The following is a 19,721-nucleotide window of genomic DNA, read 5'->3' on the forward strand; positions in this document are numbered from 1 at the left end:
CATACAACACAAACATACAGACATCACATATATAAATTAATGCATAGATTGCACATGCAGAATAAAAGCTAAGCAAGATATATTAAAACAAATGTCTAATATCAGCACATATATAGTAGCACATAGTATGTATATTAGAGTAGCACATGCAAACTTAAACACTATACGCACAAACAAAAGACTGCATGCAGCTATAGCAAAGGTAATGCATAAGCAAAACAAATAAATGGCTAAATAAAAACTAAGAATAACTGCAAAAAGATAAAACATAAAAAAAAAACAGCATCAAGTTATGGGGCAGCAAGTAAGTACATTATTTACAAGAACTGCATGTACATTTTTCTGAAAAACACTAGGTGGAGATAAAATTTGTGAACTGGCCAAAAGTTGATAAGCTCCTTGCCTCATTTGGCAAGGAGTTTCAGAGTTTTGCTGCCTCATACCTAAAGCTTTTCTTACCAAGAATGTTGTATACCTTCTTCAGTATCGATGTGGCATGCAGTGTGTTGGCGAGACAGAATAGCCATCCAACAAACGCATGAATGGTCATTGAAGTGACTACACCTGTAAGCCCGAACTTCTTGTAAGTCGTCATTTCAGATCACTTGGGCACGTCCAAGCTGATCTCAATAACCTTATCATCACAATCATAGACCACAACGAGGGTTGGTCAAGGCCCGACAGACTTGTTCTTGAAAACTTTTGGATAAGAAAGCTAAGGACATTTCCCCCAGAGTGCATAATTGAAAAACATAGAATGAGTCACTTCTTTTCCCTACCATCAATCATTTTCCTACCATCACTCTTTTTCAACATCTCAGGCTTCCGTACATAACCTTAACAGTTATAGGTAACCATTTAAGTATATCAGTTAAAATTACAGGGTTCTTCTTGTTTGGGTGGGCTGTACAAGTAATCAATTGCGTTCAATTATTTAACCTTAGTAAACATTTAGTATTAATTTTTTTTATTATTATCAAACTGCTATGTATTTGGGATGTTTAAATACGCAGTCTATGATTACTCTACGTTGTCAAATTTGAAATATTATAGCAGCTTAGATTGGTCAGTGCTGTTTATTGGGAATTTATATTTACCCATCGTTGTTGAATGTAATATCTTAACTGTTGTCACCTTTTGAATTTTAGAGTCGTGCCATTTCATATCACACATAACTATTTTTTTATTTTAAGCATATCTTTGCAGTCTCTGTTTTTTAATAGCATTATAACCTGAAGGCCACTATTGGGTCTTAAACGCCTCGAAAAATCCCACACCCTGAGGTGGTCCTCAGCTATCACCTAAATAAAATTGTGTATTAGTTCAGTGAAAATGGAAGTCACACTAAACTACAAAACATATAAATGAACTAAGAGTAAACAAACATACAAGACTAACAAATGCAAGAGTCTCCTTACTTGAAACAGGCGCAAAAATGTGGCAGTTTCCAACATGTTTGTGAGATCTCAATCCTCCTCCTATACCTTTAGCCATTGTAGAAATTGTAGAATAAAAAAAACCCATAGTAATGCGCACAGCAAGACTCAGTTTAAAAAAAGTACGAGTATGACGTCAGAAGAGTTAAAAGAAACTAAGAAAATTGACAATATGAAAATATATTTTTCTTTTAATATGCAATTAATGTCGTCAATATTTACCACATTCCAGAATCACAGCAGATTGTTCAAAGTAACGTTCATAGCCGCATCGAAAAGGCTCAGTTGTATTCCAATAGTGTATCTTTGCCTCACCGCTAAATGTAAGCTTTAGCTCTGAAAATTATATGAAAATAATATAACTTATTTCAAAATATTGATTATTGTCAATTCTATGTACCAACTAATTTTAATATTTGGAAAATAATTATCATAATATTGATTCAGTAAATGAAATATTGTTACAGAAATACTCGGTACATATTTGTATCAATATTTCCGATTGAGCTGATTTTCGTTTTCAACGTTAGATATTTGTTATCAATACATTAATCAACTTAAAGTCATAAGAAACCTCAAATCAAAAAAAATAATGTATCTCTATACTATTAAACGAGAAGACCTCATTTTGTGTGTCGCTTCTCTTCCTTCCATGATAAATCTATACTATTAAACGAGAAGACCTCATTTTGTGTGTCGCTTCTCTTCCTTCCATGATAAATTAATCATCATGCCTCTGTGTCCTATAGGTAACATGCATAGTCGCATTTGTCATCCATTCTTATGATTATTCAGATTGACTTAATTTTGGGAGAAAATGACAAAAAAAGTGTCCGGATTTTGATTCCGTCATTTGACTGACTTTAAGTCATACATAGGTTTTCCGGTTTTAAACATGCACAAGTACAACCAATTGTATGATGGATAACAAAAATGAAAAATAAATAAGCCAATCAGAGCGTTCTCCATATTATGGTTTTTAGATCACAAGAACCACAACTATTATACCTCCTTAGAGAGGACAATTATTTTTCGCGTTTATCTACTTGTAAACTACAATTATACTACTATGATATACATAGCTATATATAGAGACTCTCTGTATTCTGTCTACTGTTTTCTTAGAAATTACTATTTAAGGGGTTATACCAGTTGCATATATATATATTGAAATAAGTAAAACATGTGGAAAAAAGAATATGTTCATAGCACACGGATGCCACATCGGCACTATCGTTTTCTATGTCCCGTGGACCGTGAAATGGGGTAAAATCTCTAATTTGGCATTAAAAATTAGAAAGATTATGAAGTAGGGAACATAATTATTTACTAAGTTTCGAACTGATTGGACTTGAACTTCATCAAAAACTACCTCGACCAAAAAGTTTAGCCCGAAGCCGAACAGACGGACGGATGGACGAACGAACGAACGCACATACTAGAAAACATAATGTCCTAAAATGGAGTATAAACATTTATTGTTGAAAGTGAAAGTAGTGATTTAGCCAAAGTCACGGACAGTAGGGTAGAGATTTGAGGGAGGCGGGACTTTTTCGGGACGTCGGGATCGTGTGTTTTTAAGCTCGGGATTTTGGGATTGGTCCTTACGTGGTCCGGGAATATTTTTATCGAATTTCTGGATGTCTGGATATGAATTTCTTTAAATTCGGCACTTCGGGATTTCACGTTTTTAAGCCCGGGATTTCGGGATCAGGACCCCTCCGACCCGTGACCCCTCAAATCAGCCTTCGTCATTTATACAAGATTCAAATCCTACCATTGGCATGTTAATACACGTGATAGGGCTCTCAAAAGAAAAAAAGAACTGATGGATTGTCCTAGAAGCATATTTAATTTAATTAGAATAATAATGGTCTATAAGCAGGTGCATTTATTTCATGTTAGCGGTGCAAATTTTTAATTTGATAATTTGATTTGACTTTTACCAAAAAAATGCATTGTAGCAAAGAAAAAGAATAATCGTGGTCTGAGGCCAGAAACATGAAAATAATTGAATTTAACAGAAAGGAAACAGAAAACGGACTTTGGAAAAAAGTGAGATTGCTTTTGATAACTTTTATGAAATTCTCCAGACATAATATTTTTTTTACAAAAAATAATCCTACAACCTTTTACAACTGTGTATGCCCGCGATTTCGCGGGTGTGATCTAGTACTTATAAAAAAAACTGAGTTTACACTTTAGCCTTCTTTGGTCATAACACTAAGTTCTGGATTGGGCCTCTATTTCTTTATTCTTGAACTTTTTCAACAATTTTTCTCTATTTTTTTTTATCTTCTTTGACCCTTATTCTCTAATCTTTATACCGTTCAGAAGTTCAGACCCCTTTAATATTGATCATTACTCTCAGTCTATCATCTTTATCTGTCAATTTGAATCAATTGCTAATTCCTCCTGATCTGCAAAACAGTTACAAAATATCGGCCAGTAATGGGATTACGTACAGAACTGTCCTTTGCTGCTGCATATTATACAGGGCCGTAACTAGGCTCTTTTAATAGTGAGGCAAAACATATTCGCCGAGCTTAAGCAATTATTTTGGCAAGGGGTCTGGGGGCCGCTCAAGGCCCCCAGAAGCTCTGATAAAAATAACGCAAAATCGTTGCTTCTGGGCATTTCCCCGGACTCTTTCTTACATTGAAACGCAATTAATTTTTAGCTATTTTTTTCGACAATATTCTGATCTGAAATCAAAAACATAGATTCATTGTACCGGGTAATTTATGACATTTAGGTTTTACAGTGATAACATTAAAAGTAGACCGATATGTAGGATAAAGCAAAAAACATAATTCTGATAATTATCATAAAACATAAGACAAAAAGCTTTATTTAGAGTCGGTATAAGCAAGCAATTACAAACATAAGCTCTGAAGAGCTTTTAAAACCGACAAATCAAAACCGTATCTGTCTGTCTGTTCTTGTCTTGTGTTTTTTTATAACTCAATGGATAGTTTTCATTATAAAACTTATGTACATATATTTGTTTCTGAAGAAAATTCTTTAATTTATTCATATTAAGAAGAAGTTTACTTTATTTTAATTGCTTCCTGGAAAGGAAGCAATTCCCCTGACATATTTTCCGTATGCAAAGTGACCTCAGTGTGACCCATCTCGTAAAAATCCGGTGATCACAATACGCATGGATGTCCTTAAAATAGACTATTATCAGAATTTACATGTTAAAGACGTGCTCAAATTCCATGCTTTTTTGTTGATTTTTTGTCGATTGTTGACAAACAGGTGACAATCGTTAAACTTCGGCTTCAAAACACGAACTTTAATTACCTGTCATATTTTGACAACAACACTGACCGATTGAGAAAAAAAATTGACGATTATACGAAATTTACACGAAAAAAATGATAAATTCGTGCACAGAAGACTAAGTTTATGATGTTTGTATGCGTTGGTTTGGAAGAACATTATTTTTCACCGGTCACTCGTTTATTAAGCAGAAACGTTATATAACAACATATGAGTTCATCAAAGTTTCTATCAAGCAACTTGTTATTTTGCAAATGTCGGAGCACCGCTTGACAGTCTCCCGAATGACCAAATTAGTAGAAAACCGTACAGTTCCGTTCCCACACTGTGAGACTTGTCATAGTTATTTAGACATAACATTGGTCATCATTTAACTTAAGTCTGAAAGTGAAAAGATGACTCAACTATGGAACGCCACAGCTGTCTTATGTGGAACTCTGATATTACTTTATGTTGTTTTATTATTACTTAATGATATTTTGTCTTTTCTTAGTATGGTTTTGACATTACGTAATAATGTTTTAATATAACTCAATATGGAATAGTTATTACTTTATGATATTTCGATATTACACGATGTGGTTCCGTTTTGACTTGATATAGTTTTTTCATTACTCAATATGATTTTGTCATTACTCGATGTGGTTTCACCATTATTTAATATGGTTGTGTCGTAAGTCAATGTGGTTTTAACATTACTTGATGTGTATGTGACTCAACGTAATGTAGTTGTTTCATTACATGATGTGGTTTTGTTATTTCGTATTGATGATTTGTCTATTCTTTAAATGGTTTTAACATTACGTAATGATATTTCAAAATTTGACGATTTTACGCTGCTTGATGTGTTTGTTTCATTATTTGATGTGGTCTTGTCATTCTTGGATGTGGTTCTGTCATTCTTTGTGGTTATCCAATTACTTGCTGAGGTAAAACCTGTTCTTTTATTAGATAGATTTCCATGTTGTATATGCCTTGAATAATCTAATAAGTGTTCAAATTACAGTTCGGGTTACTGTTTGAATTAAACTTTGAGTAAGTTTTCGAATTCAAGTCATGCTTAGAATTAAAGTTCTAGTTAGCATTGAGTTTCGAGTTGGATTTCAAGTTTGAGTCACATTTAAAGGCAGAGTTCTAGTTACAACTTTGAATTTGAGTCACTTCTTGAGGTAGAGTTTGAGTAGGATTCGAATTTAAGTCTCATTTAGATTAATTAAGATTTCGAGTTGAAATTCGAGCTATTTTATATGTCTTTTTGAGTTCTTAATTGAATTTTCTATCGAGGAACAAGGGCTTTTGCTCGGCCTTCCGATAAGAGGTCTCTGGGATATGCGTACTAAATTAACAATGTTGCAGAATACAAAACGCAACATATGAATTGAAATAAAGTTAGATGTGGTGTGTCAAAACCATATTAAGTAAAGACAAAACAACATAAAGTAATATCAGAGTTCCACATAAGACAGCTGTGGCAACTCTCCCTGTTATAATTTTTCCTCAATTTTTTTATACCCCCATAATTTAAAGAGCATTTGCTTTTCTTGAACACTACGTCAACCTCTCCTCCCGTTTTCCCTCGAATTTTGCTCTAAACTTATACTCATAGTCCAATAGTGATTTTGACATTTTGACATTCTAATTATTATTTTCATATTCAACACAAGGGTTTAACCATTCCGATTCAGCTTTCATATACTTGCATCTTAAATGAATGAGGTTTTAAATTATGTTTTCCTATACACACACGTTCCCATAAAATTTTGACGTCACAATAAATTATATGATGCCACAATGGATAGGTTTTATTTTGATTCAGTGTCGAGTTAATGTATATCAATTAGCGTGGTCTGAAAAAGGAACAAATTCAAAACCAATCTTAATATAGTTAACATTAATAATTTATTTAAAGGGGCACTAGCTACGAGATATATAAAACATCTAAAGTTTGATTTTTTTTGTTCAATCAATAATGAAAGTGAAATAGTGAAATAACAATTTGCTTTTTGCAGCCAACAAGGTCCAATTTTGTCAAATTACGCTAAGAAACATGATTGATAATTAGTTATTCACTTGCAAGTGAATGAGTCGACCTCTTTAAATCCGTATTCATGTGAACTTCAATTTAACCCCTAGTTAGAGATTGACAACGCATGCATTGTACGTGTACTGGTTATTTAAAGAATAAGAATGTCAACAATGAAATTGAAACTACGGCAAAATTCGATGCACATAAAATCATTCTTACACGGTTAAAAGCAATGAGAAACATCTATTTTTAATCTATAAAATAAATTCAAACAGATCTATAAAAATACAATTGCACGTGTTGGTTTAATCTATTCATATCGCTTATATGGTCATCTGAGGTCAAATCGATAGTTAATTAGATGGCGTCTGGCCTAAAATACACACGAAACGAATTTATATATTATCTACCCATGCTCTATAAACTGTTTATTTTAGACATTGTTTTACATTGTTATAAATCAAATATGAGAATTTGAGTCAAATCGGTGACCATGAATTTGACAGCTAGTGCCCCTTTAACTGTTTAAATTGATTAGAATGTGAATGACAACATCAACCTAAAATTCTTTTTGGTCTATCCCGTTTAACACATGCCATTTCCGCAGGAACTTAAAATTCTTTCATTGACATTGCAATACCCAATAAGGAAATTTGGATTATTGTAGAAATAGATAATGCCAACAAAAAGATCACGCCGTGCCAAGAAAGAAGCAAATTTGACGTGCAATGCAATTTGTGTGAGCATTTACGTTCGGACGTCAAATATTTCGAATGCGAAATTTATCTAATTCAAATTAGTTAATGCAATCAAATTTGAATTAAAGCACTATATTGTTAATTAGATTAAAGATATACGGATACAGTTATTAGTCATATCCAAGCTGGAACTCGTCACTCTAGAGCTTCCTTACAAAAAGGTACGAACGAACGCAAAGGGAGCACTTATTACATTTTCAAAGTAACAATTTAGAGTCTTTTTTTTTTTTTTTTTTTTTTTTACAAATTATGTCTTAACATCAGCGATGAACTGTTTTAATATATTTTCCTATGTTATATTTAAAGATAAAGCCCCAAAACAACATCGTTTTTGTGTGTAAAACTCATTACTTTCAGGTTCATCATAACAAACGGACAAATGTAATGTGGCTGTATTTACATGCCAAAAATTACTCTGAGTACAGAGTTAAACGCATTTTGTATTTCAGAAAGATAAAATCCCTTTTAGATTTGATGGGCATTTTTTTTCCTTCATGCAAAAGGTGTGAAAATTAACTTAGTTGTGGTACAACTATGAGATGCTCCCTCAGGTCAAAAACCGGTTTGTATTGTTTTGATTGTCCTTAATTGACATGGACAACAGATGTCGTGACAACTTTAGGTGAGTTATCTGAGTCAGTGAGTGGACAGTATCAAAGTAATTCAGGTGTTTGTTTATTTTTACACATTCTGCAGAAAGGAAAAAAAATGTCCATCAAAAACCAAGAAAGATCTTATCTTTCTTAAACCCAAAATCCATATAACTTTTATATATCTAGTGGATGCTAGGCATTAAAACTTTCCAAACAGCACAGGTAAATCTGTACACACAGTAAGTTTTGAGGTGAAAATACGGCCATATTTGTCAATTTGTTATGGTGAACCTTAACTGCTTGATAAACGAATTAGGTATTGACAATTCACTTGGAAACCCAACATATACCCTCACGACACTTACCAAAGAGAAAATCCTGGATAATCATAGTTCTGTTCTATGTTCCTTTAGAATTTCAACCAAAGATGATGAACTGGATCTTTCATCACTGTATTGGATATCTAAACTGCATAAGTGTCCTTACAAACAACGGCATATTGGGTTTTTCAAGTGCTCAACAAAATCTCTTTCTTAATTTATGAATCAGATGTGGATACTTAAAAATTCCAAAGATCTTTTAGAGTACGTACAATCTAACTCTCTTTCATCTTGTAATAGTATTAAAACATTTGACTTTTCTACACTTTATACAAGTATTCCACATTCCAAACTAAAAGACAAATTGAAAGAGTTTATATTGCTATGTTTCATAAAAAAAGAATGGCCAACGAAGAGATAAGAGATAAATCCTACTTTAAAGGATCACTCTGATTCAAACACAAAATTCTCTGAAACTGACATTATCAAGATGCTTGATTTCTTGATTGATAACATATTTGTAACGTTCAGACAACGTGTTTTTCAACAGACTGTCGGCATTCCAATGAGAACTAATTGTGCCCCTCTTCTTGTCGACTTATTTCGTTATTATTATGAGGCTGACTTTATACAGGAACTTCTTAGGAAGAAAGATTAGAGTTAGCAATATCCTTTAACTCTACTTTCCGCTATATAGATGATGTTCTTTCACTAAATAATTCAAAATATGGTGACTTCGTCGAACGCATCTATCCCATTGAACTAGAGATAAAGGATACAACAAATACAGTTAAGTCGGCCTCATAGCTTGACTTACATCTACAAATTGACAATGAGGGTCGATTGGAAACAAAACTTTACGACAAAAGAGATTATTTCAGCTTTCCAACTGTCCATTTCTAAGTAGCAACATTCCTGTAGCACCTGCATACGGTGTATATATCTCCCAATTGATACGATATTCCCGTTCTTGCATTTCCTATCAAGATTTTCTTGATAGAGGGTTGTTGCTAACAAGGAAGCTATTAAATCAAGAGTTCCAAATGTTGAAGTGAAATCATCTCTTCGTTAATTTTACGGACGCCATTACGAGTTAGTTGATTTATGGAATTACCGTTTCACAAATGATATCGGATATGTTCCTTACGTCGTAACTACAATCCTTTTCCCTTTCATAAATGTGACCTACCGAATAAGACTATTTAATGGATTTGTTAATTCATAAGCAACACGATGGGCGCCACATGTGGAGCAAAATCTGCTTACCCTTCCGGAGCACCTGAGATCACCCCTTTTTTTTGGTGGGATTCGTGTTGTTTATTCTTCAGTTTTCTATGTTGTGTCGTGAGTACTATTGTTTGTCTATTTGTCCTTTTCATTTTTAGCCATGGAGTTGTCAGTTTATTTTCGATTTATGATTTGACTGTCCCCTGGTATCTTTCGTCTCTCTTTTATAAAGAAACTATGAACATTTAACCGTTCAAACTGTTCGTATCTGCAATTACACAATTTAATTCAGACAGAACCCGACGTGTGCAAGAATATTCATCTATTTATTATCACAAAGAACATTAACAGCTTTATATATCTATTAACTGTTTATCCGTATTTAACGGACTTTAATTATATTTGAACACATTGTAAAATTGTGTTTATATTTGTATTTCAGTTTTTCACCATTTGGATTGGTAGTGAAATAAAAGTCAGCTCCTGATTGATTTATCTTTACTTAAACCCAGTCATCTTGGTTATATTCACTGGTCCGGCCAGTACAATTGTTAAATTGTCAACGTGGAACATCAGATTTGCAAAGCAAGGATGCTACACAACACTGTTTTTAAAATTAATGCGAAATAAATCTAGGAAAACAGATTTTGTGATAAAAATATTTTTTTATTTATTTAATGTTAAATGTGAAAAAAATAATGTGACGCTTGTTTCTACAGCAAAATAAAAGGAGTAGGTCCGGTGAGACCCCTTTTTGGCCCCAAAATATAGCAGATTTGCAAAATTGTTAAAATGTAAACTTTTAGTTATTTATTGAAAGTACAATGCTTCTGCTACATAATTATGGGCTGTTTTTGACAATACACTGCATATATATCGGAAACTGGCATCATTAATTCATGATAAATTACTGAAATCTTTAAATTTTACCATTTCAGTTTTTAATACCATAATGACGATTATCTTTTTTCCGAGTTACGATTATCATCCCGAAGTTTTCAACGGCAATTTTCAAAGCGCTTAGACAATTCCAGTGCACCGTTACGATTCAAATATGATGTAATAGTATAGAAAACCCTTTCAGCTGAGTAACTATTGACAAAAACATGCTATATTTGAGAAAAATGACAGTAAAGATTCTACCTATATCTGCCGTCGCCATATTGGGATAATCGTAATTCCAGTTACGATAATCTCTTTAATACCAGTGAATTTAAACTCCAAACTTCAATCCTTACTGTGTATTGCTACCTTAACAATAACGCAAACTAAGACTTACAAATCCAAGAGGTTTTTGGCTATAAAAACAGCTAGGTTCAGCATATTTTATGAGATATCAACCCTCCGTCTATACATATAGCCAACGTGTAATAACCAAATGCACAGCAATACGTACAGTACCCAGTTTAAAAGAAGTCCGATATTAGAATAGGAAACAAGATTAGAAAAATAACGATGATCAACATTATTAACAAAAGGAGTTCCAGCAGTTACTGACATGTCAGCTCATAACCTCATTTAAATTGATCGAAAGATTGTCTTCAACATATGAAAATTAAGCACAATCCCTCCCGTTAGGGGTTAAGTATACTTAATTATCATATATCGCATATCCTGCTCTACATGTGGCAACTTGGTGGTAAATCTTGTTTTTACATATTCGAGGAATAGATGACGGGATTGTGGTTACGACAATTGGACATAACCGTCGTCAGATATTCCATAAAGGTCAACCAATTCTGATGGCGTCCGTAAAATGTCCGAAGAGCTGATTTCAAATTAACCTCTTAGAACTCTTGACTCAATTGCTTCCTTGTAAGACAAAACCCTATATCTATACAATTATGATAGGAAATGCAAGCTCTTGAATTTCTTATGAACTGATAGATATATAGGTATACAACTTATACGTCAAGAAAAACCTTCAAAAAATATTAATTTTTTCAACTATTTGAAGGATTAGCATCATATTTTATCCACAACACTAAGTGGAATATTCTAGTTTTCTGTCATTCTTAATGGTGTTATAAAAAGCGGCATATCACTTTGACTTTTTGTTAAATAAATGTTTAATACAGAGTTTATTCCTTCCCTGTTGTTATCTAATTTCATAATGCGCTTCAGTTGCAGATTGAAATAGGCAGGAAAATTTGGGAACTGAAATCATATCCCATCCCTCCATGGATAACTGATACATTTTTAAAAATCATTTTAAAATTGATATATTTTAAGTCAGGCACTTTTAATCTTTAATTTGTTATACAAGTTGGCAGTGGTAAATTCGAATGTAACGCAACCTTAAGTGGGATGGGTCAATAAAGGTTTGTCATTTTAAACATGTATGTTTTTTCTTAATATGATTTATTTATCCAATTATACATATTAATCATTTTGTTGCTTCTCCTTCCTTTTGATAATAAAGGACAGATTTAAAGTCAGACATGTGTTTGTTTTTGTCATTCCTTCATCCTATCAAAAAGAGCAAGCCTGTGATGGCAAAGTGTATAACTTGGACTGGACTGAACTACACTGGACTGGATTGGATTGGACTTGACTGGATAGGACAAACGACTGTTTACTGTCAACCGTGTAACGCGTTGGGGAGGATATAGAAAGATTAGGTGTCCCTCTGTACGGCCGTCTGTGCGTCCGTCCGTCCGTCCTTTCTGTTTCGTTAGTGCTCCTGTATGAACAGTTCTTGACAGACTTTTATGGAAATTATAGCATTGGTTTATATCAGCAATGTTTTTGACGACTTTAAAAACAGGTGCCGATGAAATATTTTCTAAAGAGTAATGCCCTATATGAACATTAATATTATTAAAAATCGCATCGTCAGCGCTTTTATGTGTATAATTATTACCATTTTCTTTTTTATGAAACTAATATCAAATGTTTATATCAGTAATATCTTGGACAAATTTGGAAATCAATGCCAGTCAATCATTTATAAAAGAGGAAGTCCCCTTTGGAAAGAAATACTGAATATATTGAAAGTAGTAATATTTTCGCCTTCATGTGTACAATTCTTGCCAGAGTTCTATAGTAGCTTGTTTTAAAATCAGTGCTGATCAAAAAGTTATAAATGAGTTATGCATCTATGGGAACATTAGTTATACATAAAATTGCCTTATGAGCTCTTATGTTTATAATCTCATGAAATATGAATATTATTGGGTGAGCAATTCTTCATATCTCCCTCAGGCACGGGAAATAAATGTATATTATCACCTGAGATCACCCCCAGTTTTTGGTGGGGTTCGTGTTGCTTAGTCTTTAGTGTTCTATGTTGTTTCTTGTGTACTATGATATGTCTTTTTTTCTTTTTTAGCCATGGCTTTATCAGTTTATTTTCGATCTATGAGATTGATTGTGCCACTGGTATATTTAGCCGCTCTTATATAGACACACAAGCCGTGAATATCATATTTTCTGACTATACTACTTCCTACTTATCTAAGAATTAGTAAATTCAAAATTAGATTAAAGGGAAACTTCGCAAAAAAATCAAAAATTGATATTATGTTCATTCTGTATAAAAATGCTCAAATTCATAGATATTAAAGTTTTATTCCGCTAGATAAGCGATCACCATCGATTTTAAATTTAGAGTATCAATTCTCTGCGTTCGGCCATTTTGTCTTCTTTCTCGATTAATAACAACGATATGTCTATAAACCGCAAAGGAACAAAACGACAGTAACCGATGTAGTCGTAATTGCGTGTCGATATCTTGTCACTCGTACGGTTGTTTTATCCGACTAACTAATTTGATACGGAAAATATTCTTATTTTTTTTAATTACCATGGTCTGTTGTTTTTAAACTGTTAATATTGGAATTAGGTAAAAAGTCAAAGTTGAAATCATAAATAAGTGTTCCGTGAAAATTGTTTTCGAAAATCTAATTTGTTCATAATTCTTTAAAGTAATAAACTTTTTTCAAATAAATTCTGATCTTCCCTCATCTGATCACCAGCATGGCTAAAGGTATTACTTCCAAAGGTATTGTGAGGGGTGTGAGGTGACACGTCCAGGTATTCAAGCGATTTCCTGTCGGGCTTGCAAGTTCATGCATCGTTTCACTTCTGCAGGTATTGATCAGTGTACACGGCCGATAACTTATAACTTTCCATTTTGAACTATCAGATGTATAATATACAAGTCTGTCTTACTTGTCATTACTAAACTCATACGCTTGTTTATAAATAACATTTCTGGTGTAAAGAATATTATTCATAAAAATATAAATAATACCCCAAAAAATAAGATTTGATGAAATTAAAATCTATTTAAATATTTTTTCCAAGGGTGAATTTGGGAAAATGTAATATATACTCGTTGTCAATAGTGAAGGACAGAGTGGAACATACCAGAAATATTGATTTAAAAAATGAACGCACTTGTTGACGATTCGTTTATACGACTGGGTAGAAAGTTACGGATTTATAGCGCAATTTAAAATATATACATGTATACATTGAACATAAGAAAAAAATATATATTTTGAATAAATTGGGGTAAAAGTTTTGTAAAGAGACTAGTCCACGTATGCCAACAGTATGTAATCATCGAATGTCGATAGACTATTGTATACCAAAAGAAGAAGAAGAAGAGAACCAATTTGATTTAAATACAGGTCGATGTATAACTTGCTTTGGTTTATCGAAGTTGTGGACATAGTAAAATCACAGATTTATATTTCAATAAGATTGTTCTCGAACAAAGGAAGGAATTCGTCATCACAATTGTTATATATGCCACTGGTCGGACACTAATTATAAAAATAAATTGCTTGTCCGCTAAATAGGGGTATTCTTTTCAGATAAAAGACTTTTAGTTATATTAAAAAAATAGGGAAATATGACATTAAATTGGTTCTGTCTTTTTTTTTAAAACATCGTTAAAAAGATGCGTGTCTAAGGTGAACGCCACATGAACCCTGTAATACTAGTACGAGAGTATAGCATGTAAACATTCCTTCTCAATAATATGGTTGTATTGGAAATCTTTTCATACAGATTGACAACTCATGGTCCGATATGCATGTAATATTTGCCACATGACGCCCATAGTTCTTTCTACCATCATCATCTTATTCTTTAATATTGCTGTTAACATCGATGGTTCACACCCAAACAAAATGGGAGTGATGTACCTTCAGAGCTTCTCCGTGTTATAACTTGTGAATCTTAATATATAGACGAAATTTCGGTATTGAAATGAATCTACATCTCACAAACAGGATGTTTAAATAACGATTTTGAGTAATCCCCTAACGAACCAATATAAACGTATGGCAAGATACAACCATGATTGAAGGAATTTAGTTTTTGTCAGACGCAAGAACTCATCACTATCATAAACGTATACGTGTATATGCATGCAGTTTCAAATATCAAGAACAAGCGGTCGATGTCGATAGTCCGTGTTCTAACTGTTCAGAGTTAGACATGTCACTTGTTCATTCTTGGAAGCCTTCATATTCCCCGTCCAACAATTGGAACTCTTTCTGGTTGTGTTGACTATATATGCTTGTATGGTTATTCTGTCGTTTATCTGTACAACTGGTTGCATTTCCTCTCCTTTCCCAACAAACAAACTAACGAAACGCTACTAGTCTGCTTTCTCTGGAGCTCATCCTCAATGGCGCTTATACGTCAGGAAACTTACATGTATACTAATAATGATTGTTTCAAGAACAACGATGTAGGGACGAACTATTCTAATTTCGTCAATATCAGTTATGCATGACTAAAATATAAGTTTTATTAAAACAATTGTATTAGGTCTCGAATGTATGTTAACTAATTAATGTGTTTTTATAGACTAGCTCAAATCCTCATCCAAATAATATAATCTATATGTAATAATCGTTTCCTACCACACCGAGATTTAATGCCAAGCGGTAGACATATTTTAGGTACTAATTAAGTAATTAAATGAACAATATTATTGATAACAATAATTAATCATTAATGTGCAAAGATTAGGGAAACTTCGCAAAAAAATCAAAAATTGGTATTATGTTCATTCTGTATAAAAATGCTCAAATTCATAGATATTAAAGTTTTATTCCGCTAGATAAGCGATCACCATCGATTTTAAATTTAGATTATCAATTCTCTGCGTTCGGCCATTTTGTCTTCTTTCTCGATTAATAACAACGATATGTCTATAAACCGCAAAGGAACAAAACGACAGTAACCGATGTAGTCGTAATTGCGTGTCGATATCTTGTCACTCGTACGGTTGTTTTATCCGACTAACTAACTTGATACGGAAAATATTCTTATTTTTTTTAATTACCATGGTCTGTTGTTTTTAAACTGTTAATATTGGAATTAGGTAAAAAGTCAAAGTTGAAATCATAAATAAGTGTTCTGTGAAAATTGTTTTCGAAAATCTAATTTGTTCATAATTCTTTAAAGTAATAAACTTTTTTCAAATAAATTCTGATCTTCCCTCATCTGATCACCAGCATGGCTAAAGGTATTACTTCCAAAGGTATTGTGAGGGGTGTGAGGTGACACGTCCAGGTATTCAAGCGATTTCCTGTCGGGCTTGCAAGTTCATGCATCGTTTCACTTCTGCAGGTATTGATCAGTGTACACGGCCGATAACTTATAACTTTCCATTTTGAACTATCAGATGTATAATATACGTCTGTCTTACTTGTCATTACTAAACGCATACGCTTGTTTATAAATAACATTTCTGGTGTAAAGAATATTATTCATAAAAATATAAATAATACCCCAAAAAATAAGATTTGATGAAATTAAAATCTATTTAAATATTTTTTCCAAGGTTGAATTTGGGAAAATGTAATATATACTCGTTGTCAATAGTGAAGGACAGAGTGGAACATACCAGAAATATTGATTTAAAAAATGAACGCACTTGTCGACGATTCGTTTATACGACTGGGTAGAAAGTTACGGATTTATAGCGCAATTTAAAATATATACATGTATACATTGAACATAAGAAAAAAATATATATTTTGAATAAATTGGGGTAAAAGTTTTGTAAAGAGACTAGTCCACGTATGCCAACAGTATGTACTCATCGAATGTCGATAGACTATTGTATACCAAAAGAAGAAGAAGAAGAGAACCAATTTGATTTAAATACAGGTCGATGTATAACTGGCTTTGGTTCATCGAAGTTGTGGACATAGTAAAATCACAGATTTATATTTCAATAAGATTGTTCTCGAACAAAGGAAGGAATTCGTCATCACAATTGTTATATATGCCACTGGACGGACACTAATTATAAAAATAAATTGCTTGTCCGCTAAATAGGGGTATTCTTTTCAGATAAAAGACTTTTAGTTATATTAAAAAAATAGGGAAATATGACATTAAATTGGTTCTGTCTTTTTTTTTAAACATCGTTAAAAAGATGTGTGTCTAAGGTGAACGCCACAAGAACCCTGTAATACTAGTACGAGAGTATAGCATGTAAACATTCCTTCTCAATAATATGGTTGTATTGGAAATCTTTTCATACAGATTGACAACTCATGGTCCGATATGCATGTAATATTTGCCACATGACGCCCATAGTTCTTTCTACCATCATCATCTTATTCTTTAATATTGCTGTTAACATCGATGGTTCACACCCAAACAAAATGGGAGTGATGTACCTTCAGAGCTTCTCCGTGTTATAACTTGTGAATCTTAATATATAGACGAAATTTCGGTATTGAAATGAATCTACATCTCACAAACAGGATGTTTAAATAACGATTTTGAGTAATCCCCTAACGAACCAATATAAACGTATGGCAAGATACAACCATGATTGAAGGAATTTAGTTTTTGTCAGACGCAAGAACGCATCACTATCATAAACGTATACGTGTATATGCATGCAGTTTCAAGTATCAAGAACAAGCGGTCGATGTCGATAGTCCGTGTTCTAACTGTTCAGAGTTAGACATGTCACTTGTTCATTCTTGGAAGCCTTCATATTCCCCGTCCAACGATTGGAACTCTTTCTGGTTGTGTTGACTATATATGCTTGTATGGTTATTCTGTCGTTTATCTGTACAACTGGTTGCATTTCCTCTCCTTTCCCAACAAACAAACTAACGAAACGCTACTAGTCTGCTTTCTCTGGAGCTCATCCTCAATGGCGCTTATACGTCAGGAAACTTACATGTATACTAATAATGATTGTTTCAAGAACAACGATGTAGGGACGAACTATTTTAATTTCGTCAATATCAGTTATGCATGACTAAAATATAAGTTTTATTACAACAATTGTATTAGGTCTCGAATGTATGTTAACTAATTAATGTGTTTTTATAGACTAGCTCAAATCCTCATCCAAATAATATAATCTATATGTAATAATCGTTTCCTACCACACCGAGATTTAATGCCAAGCGGTAGACATATTTTAGGTACTAATTAAGTAATTAAATGAACAATATTATTGATAACAATAATTAATCATTAATGTGCAAGATTAAAAAACAACAGTAGTTTTTCTTTATTTGTACGTATTATATTCCGCTTCGGTAGAGTTATCTTCAAATAGTTTCAGATATTAATTAATACATGGGTTCAAAAGTCTAAATGTAAGTATTCTCGTACATTTTTTTGCCTAATAAAGACAATCAAAATGCTTTGGTAAAGCTATTTCTAATTTATAAGTTCCCCTTTTTTATGAGACATAAATCAAGGACAAGAGGTGTATATCATTTCATTGACACATGAATTAAGTTTCCCGTCTTTAACCGAAAATTGTTTATTTCTTAGTAAATTAATTTATTTGAATTCAAATAAATAATAGCACCAAATATAATTAAATAATTCCACGGCGATCTATTTTCATTTGTCACCAACTTGAATATGTATTTTAAATGTGTTTTATAATCCACTGATCCGAATAGACAGTCACACCTGGCAAGGTGTGCCCTAGAGGCGTGGTTAACATGATACCGAAGTGCAAATAACAATTTACCTTTCAACAAGCCATCTACGAGTTTTGCCACAGAACCGTGAATACACACATCGTATAAACCTAGTCATAGCAGAGACAGTAAAAGGTCAATAAGAGTACACCAACATATTGTCTTTACAGATTATTGTACTTTAATTTGTTCACCTTATCAGTCCGAAAATGCATTAATTAAAAATAAATTTATAACATTTTGTGGTGTCTAAAAAATTAATTTGAATATATACGTTTAACATAGAAAATTTATCTCATGAATATGTACAATTGCACGTTTGTGCGTTTTATCTTCTTATTATCGGCTGGTTATTAGATAAAGCAGAAGTCATCGACGCGCTTACGATTACGTTAAAATATGATTAAAAACCAAGACTTTTAATGATTGTATTTTAAATCCCGGCATGCAAAAACCAGGAGAAAACGTCACGACCTACAGGAAGTTGTTAATATTTTTTCATTGATTATTGAATTTCTCCTTTATTACTGCAATTATAGCGATAAAACTTTGTGAATATATATATTATGTCATAATGAACATATTTAAACCATAAGTAAAAAATCGCGAATTTTCCCTTTAAAACAAAATTTAATGAAGATTTCAAAGACTCTGTTTTAAACTAAACAGAAATCAAAAGATCTTTTAAATGTGAGAATATCAGGTACTTTGGTACTTCGGCGTAACCACCATCGCACATCAGCGCAGTTATCAACAAGTAAACGTCACAATGTCACAATCGAACTTCAGCGTGTTTAACCAACGCACTTCAGCGTGACCATCGTTGTTTGAAGTACCATCGCGGTTCCAGATCCTACATATATATTAGAGTTTCCTGTTATTTTTATCTTGATTATACATACAAATATATATTTATAACATAATCAATTACATAGTTTGGTTGTTGATGACAAAAAAACAACAACTTTACCTTTAACTTGCATTGGCGACCATAATTCTAATACTAGGTTTCCAGCAACAATATCACCTGGAAGGTAAACATCTTTGTTGTTTTCGAGTTCTATAAGAAACTCCCTTATCTCCCTTATTTCTTCCATACTTATATTCTTCGTATAATCTTTATGTAAACAACCACGGAAA

The 19,721-nt window shown here is 32.8% G+C and overlaps 1 protein-coding gene across 2 annotated transcripts in view; it reads right to left on the reverse strand.

Moving 5' to 3' along the window:
• LOC143064748 (arrestin domain-containing protein 3-like) overlaps positions 1-19,721 on the reverse strand; it is a 32,311-nt gene extending 12,590 nt beyond the window's left edge. For both annotated transcript variants that reach the window (XR_012975318.1, XM_076237819.1), the window contains exons 1-2: positions 19,552-19,721; positions 1,659-1,772 (exon numbers count right to left, since the gene is read on the reverse strand). Coding sequence is in view for 1 of the 2 variants with exons in the window: in XM_076237819.1 (XP_076093934.1) it covers positions 1,659-1,772; positions 19,552-19,678 (241 nt within the window). In the remaining variant the exon portion in view is untranslated. The remainder of the gene's footprint in view (positions 1-1,658; positions 1,773-19,551) is intronic.

This window comes from Mytilus galloprovincialis, chromosome 2 (assembly GCF_965363235.1).
Source record: "Mytilus galloprovincialis chromosome 2, xbMytGall1.hap1.1, whole genome shotgun sequence".
Lineage (NCBI taxonomy): Eukaryota > Metazoa > Mollusca > Bivalvia > Mytilida > Mytilidae > Mytilus > Mytilus galloprovincialis.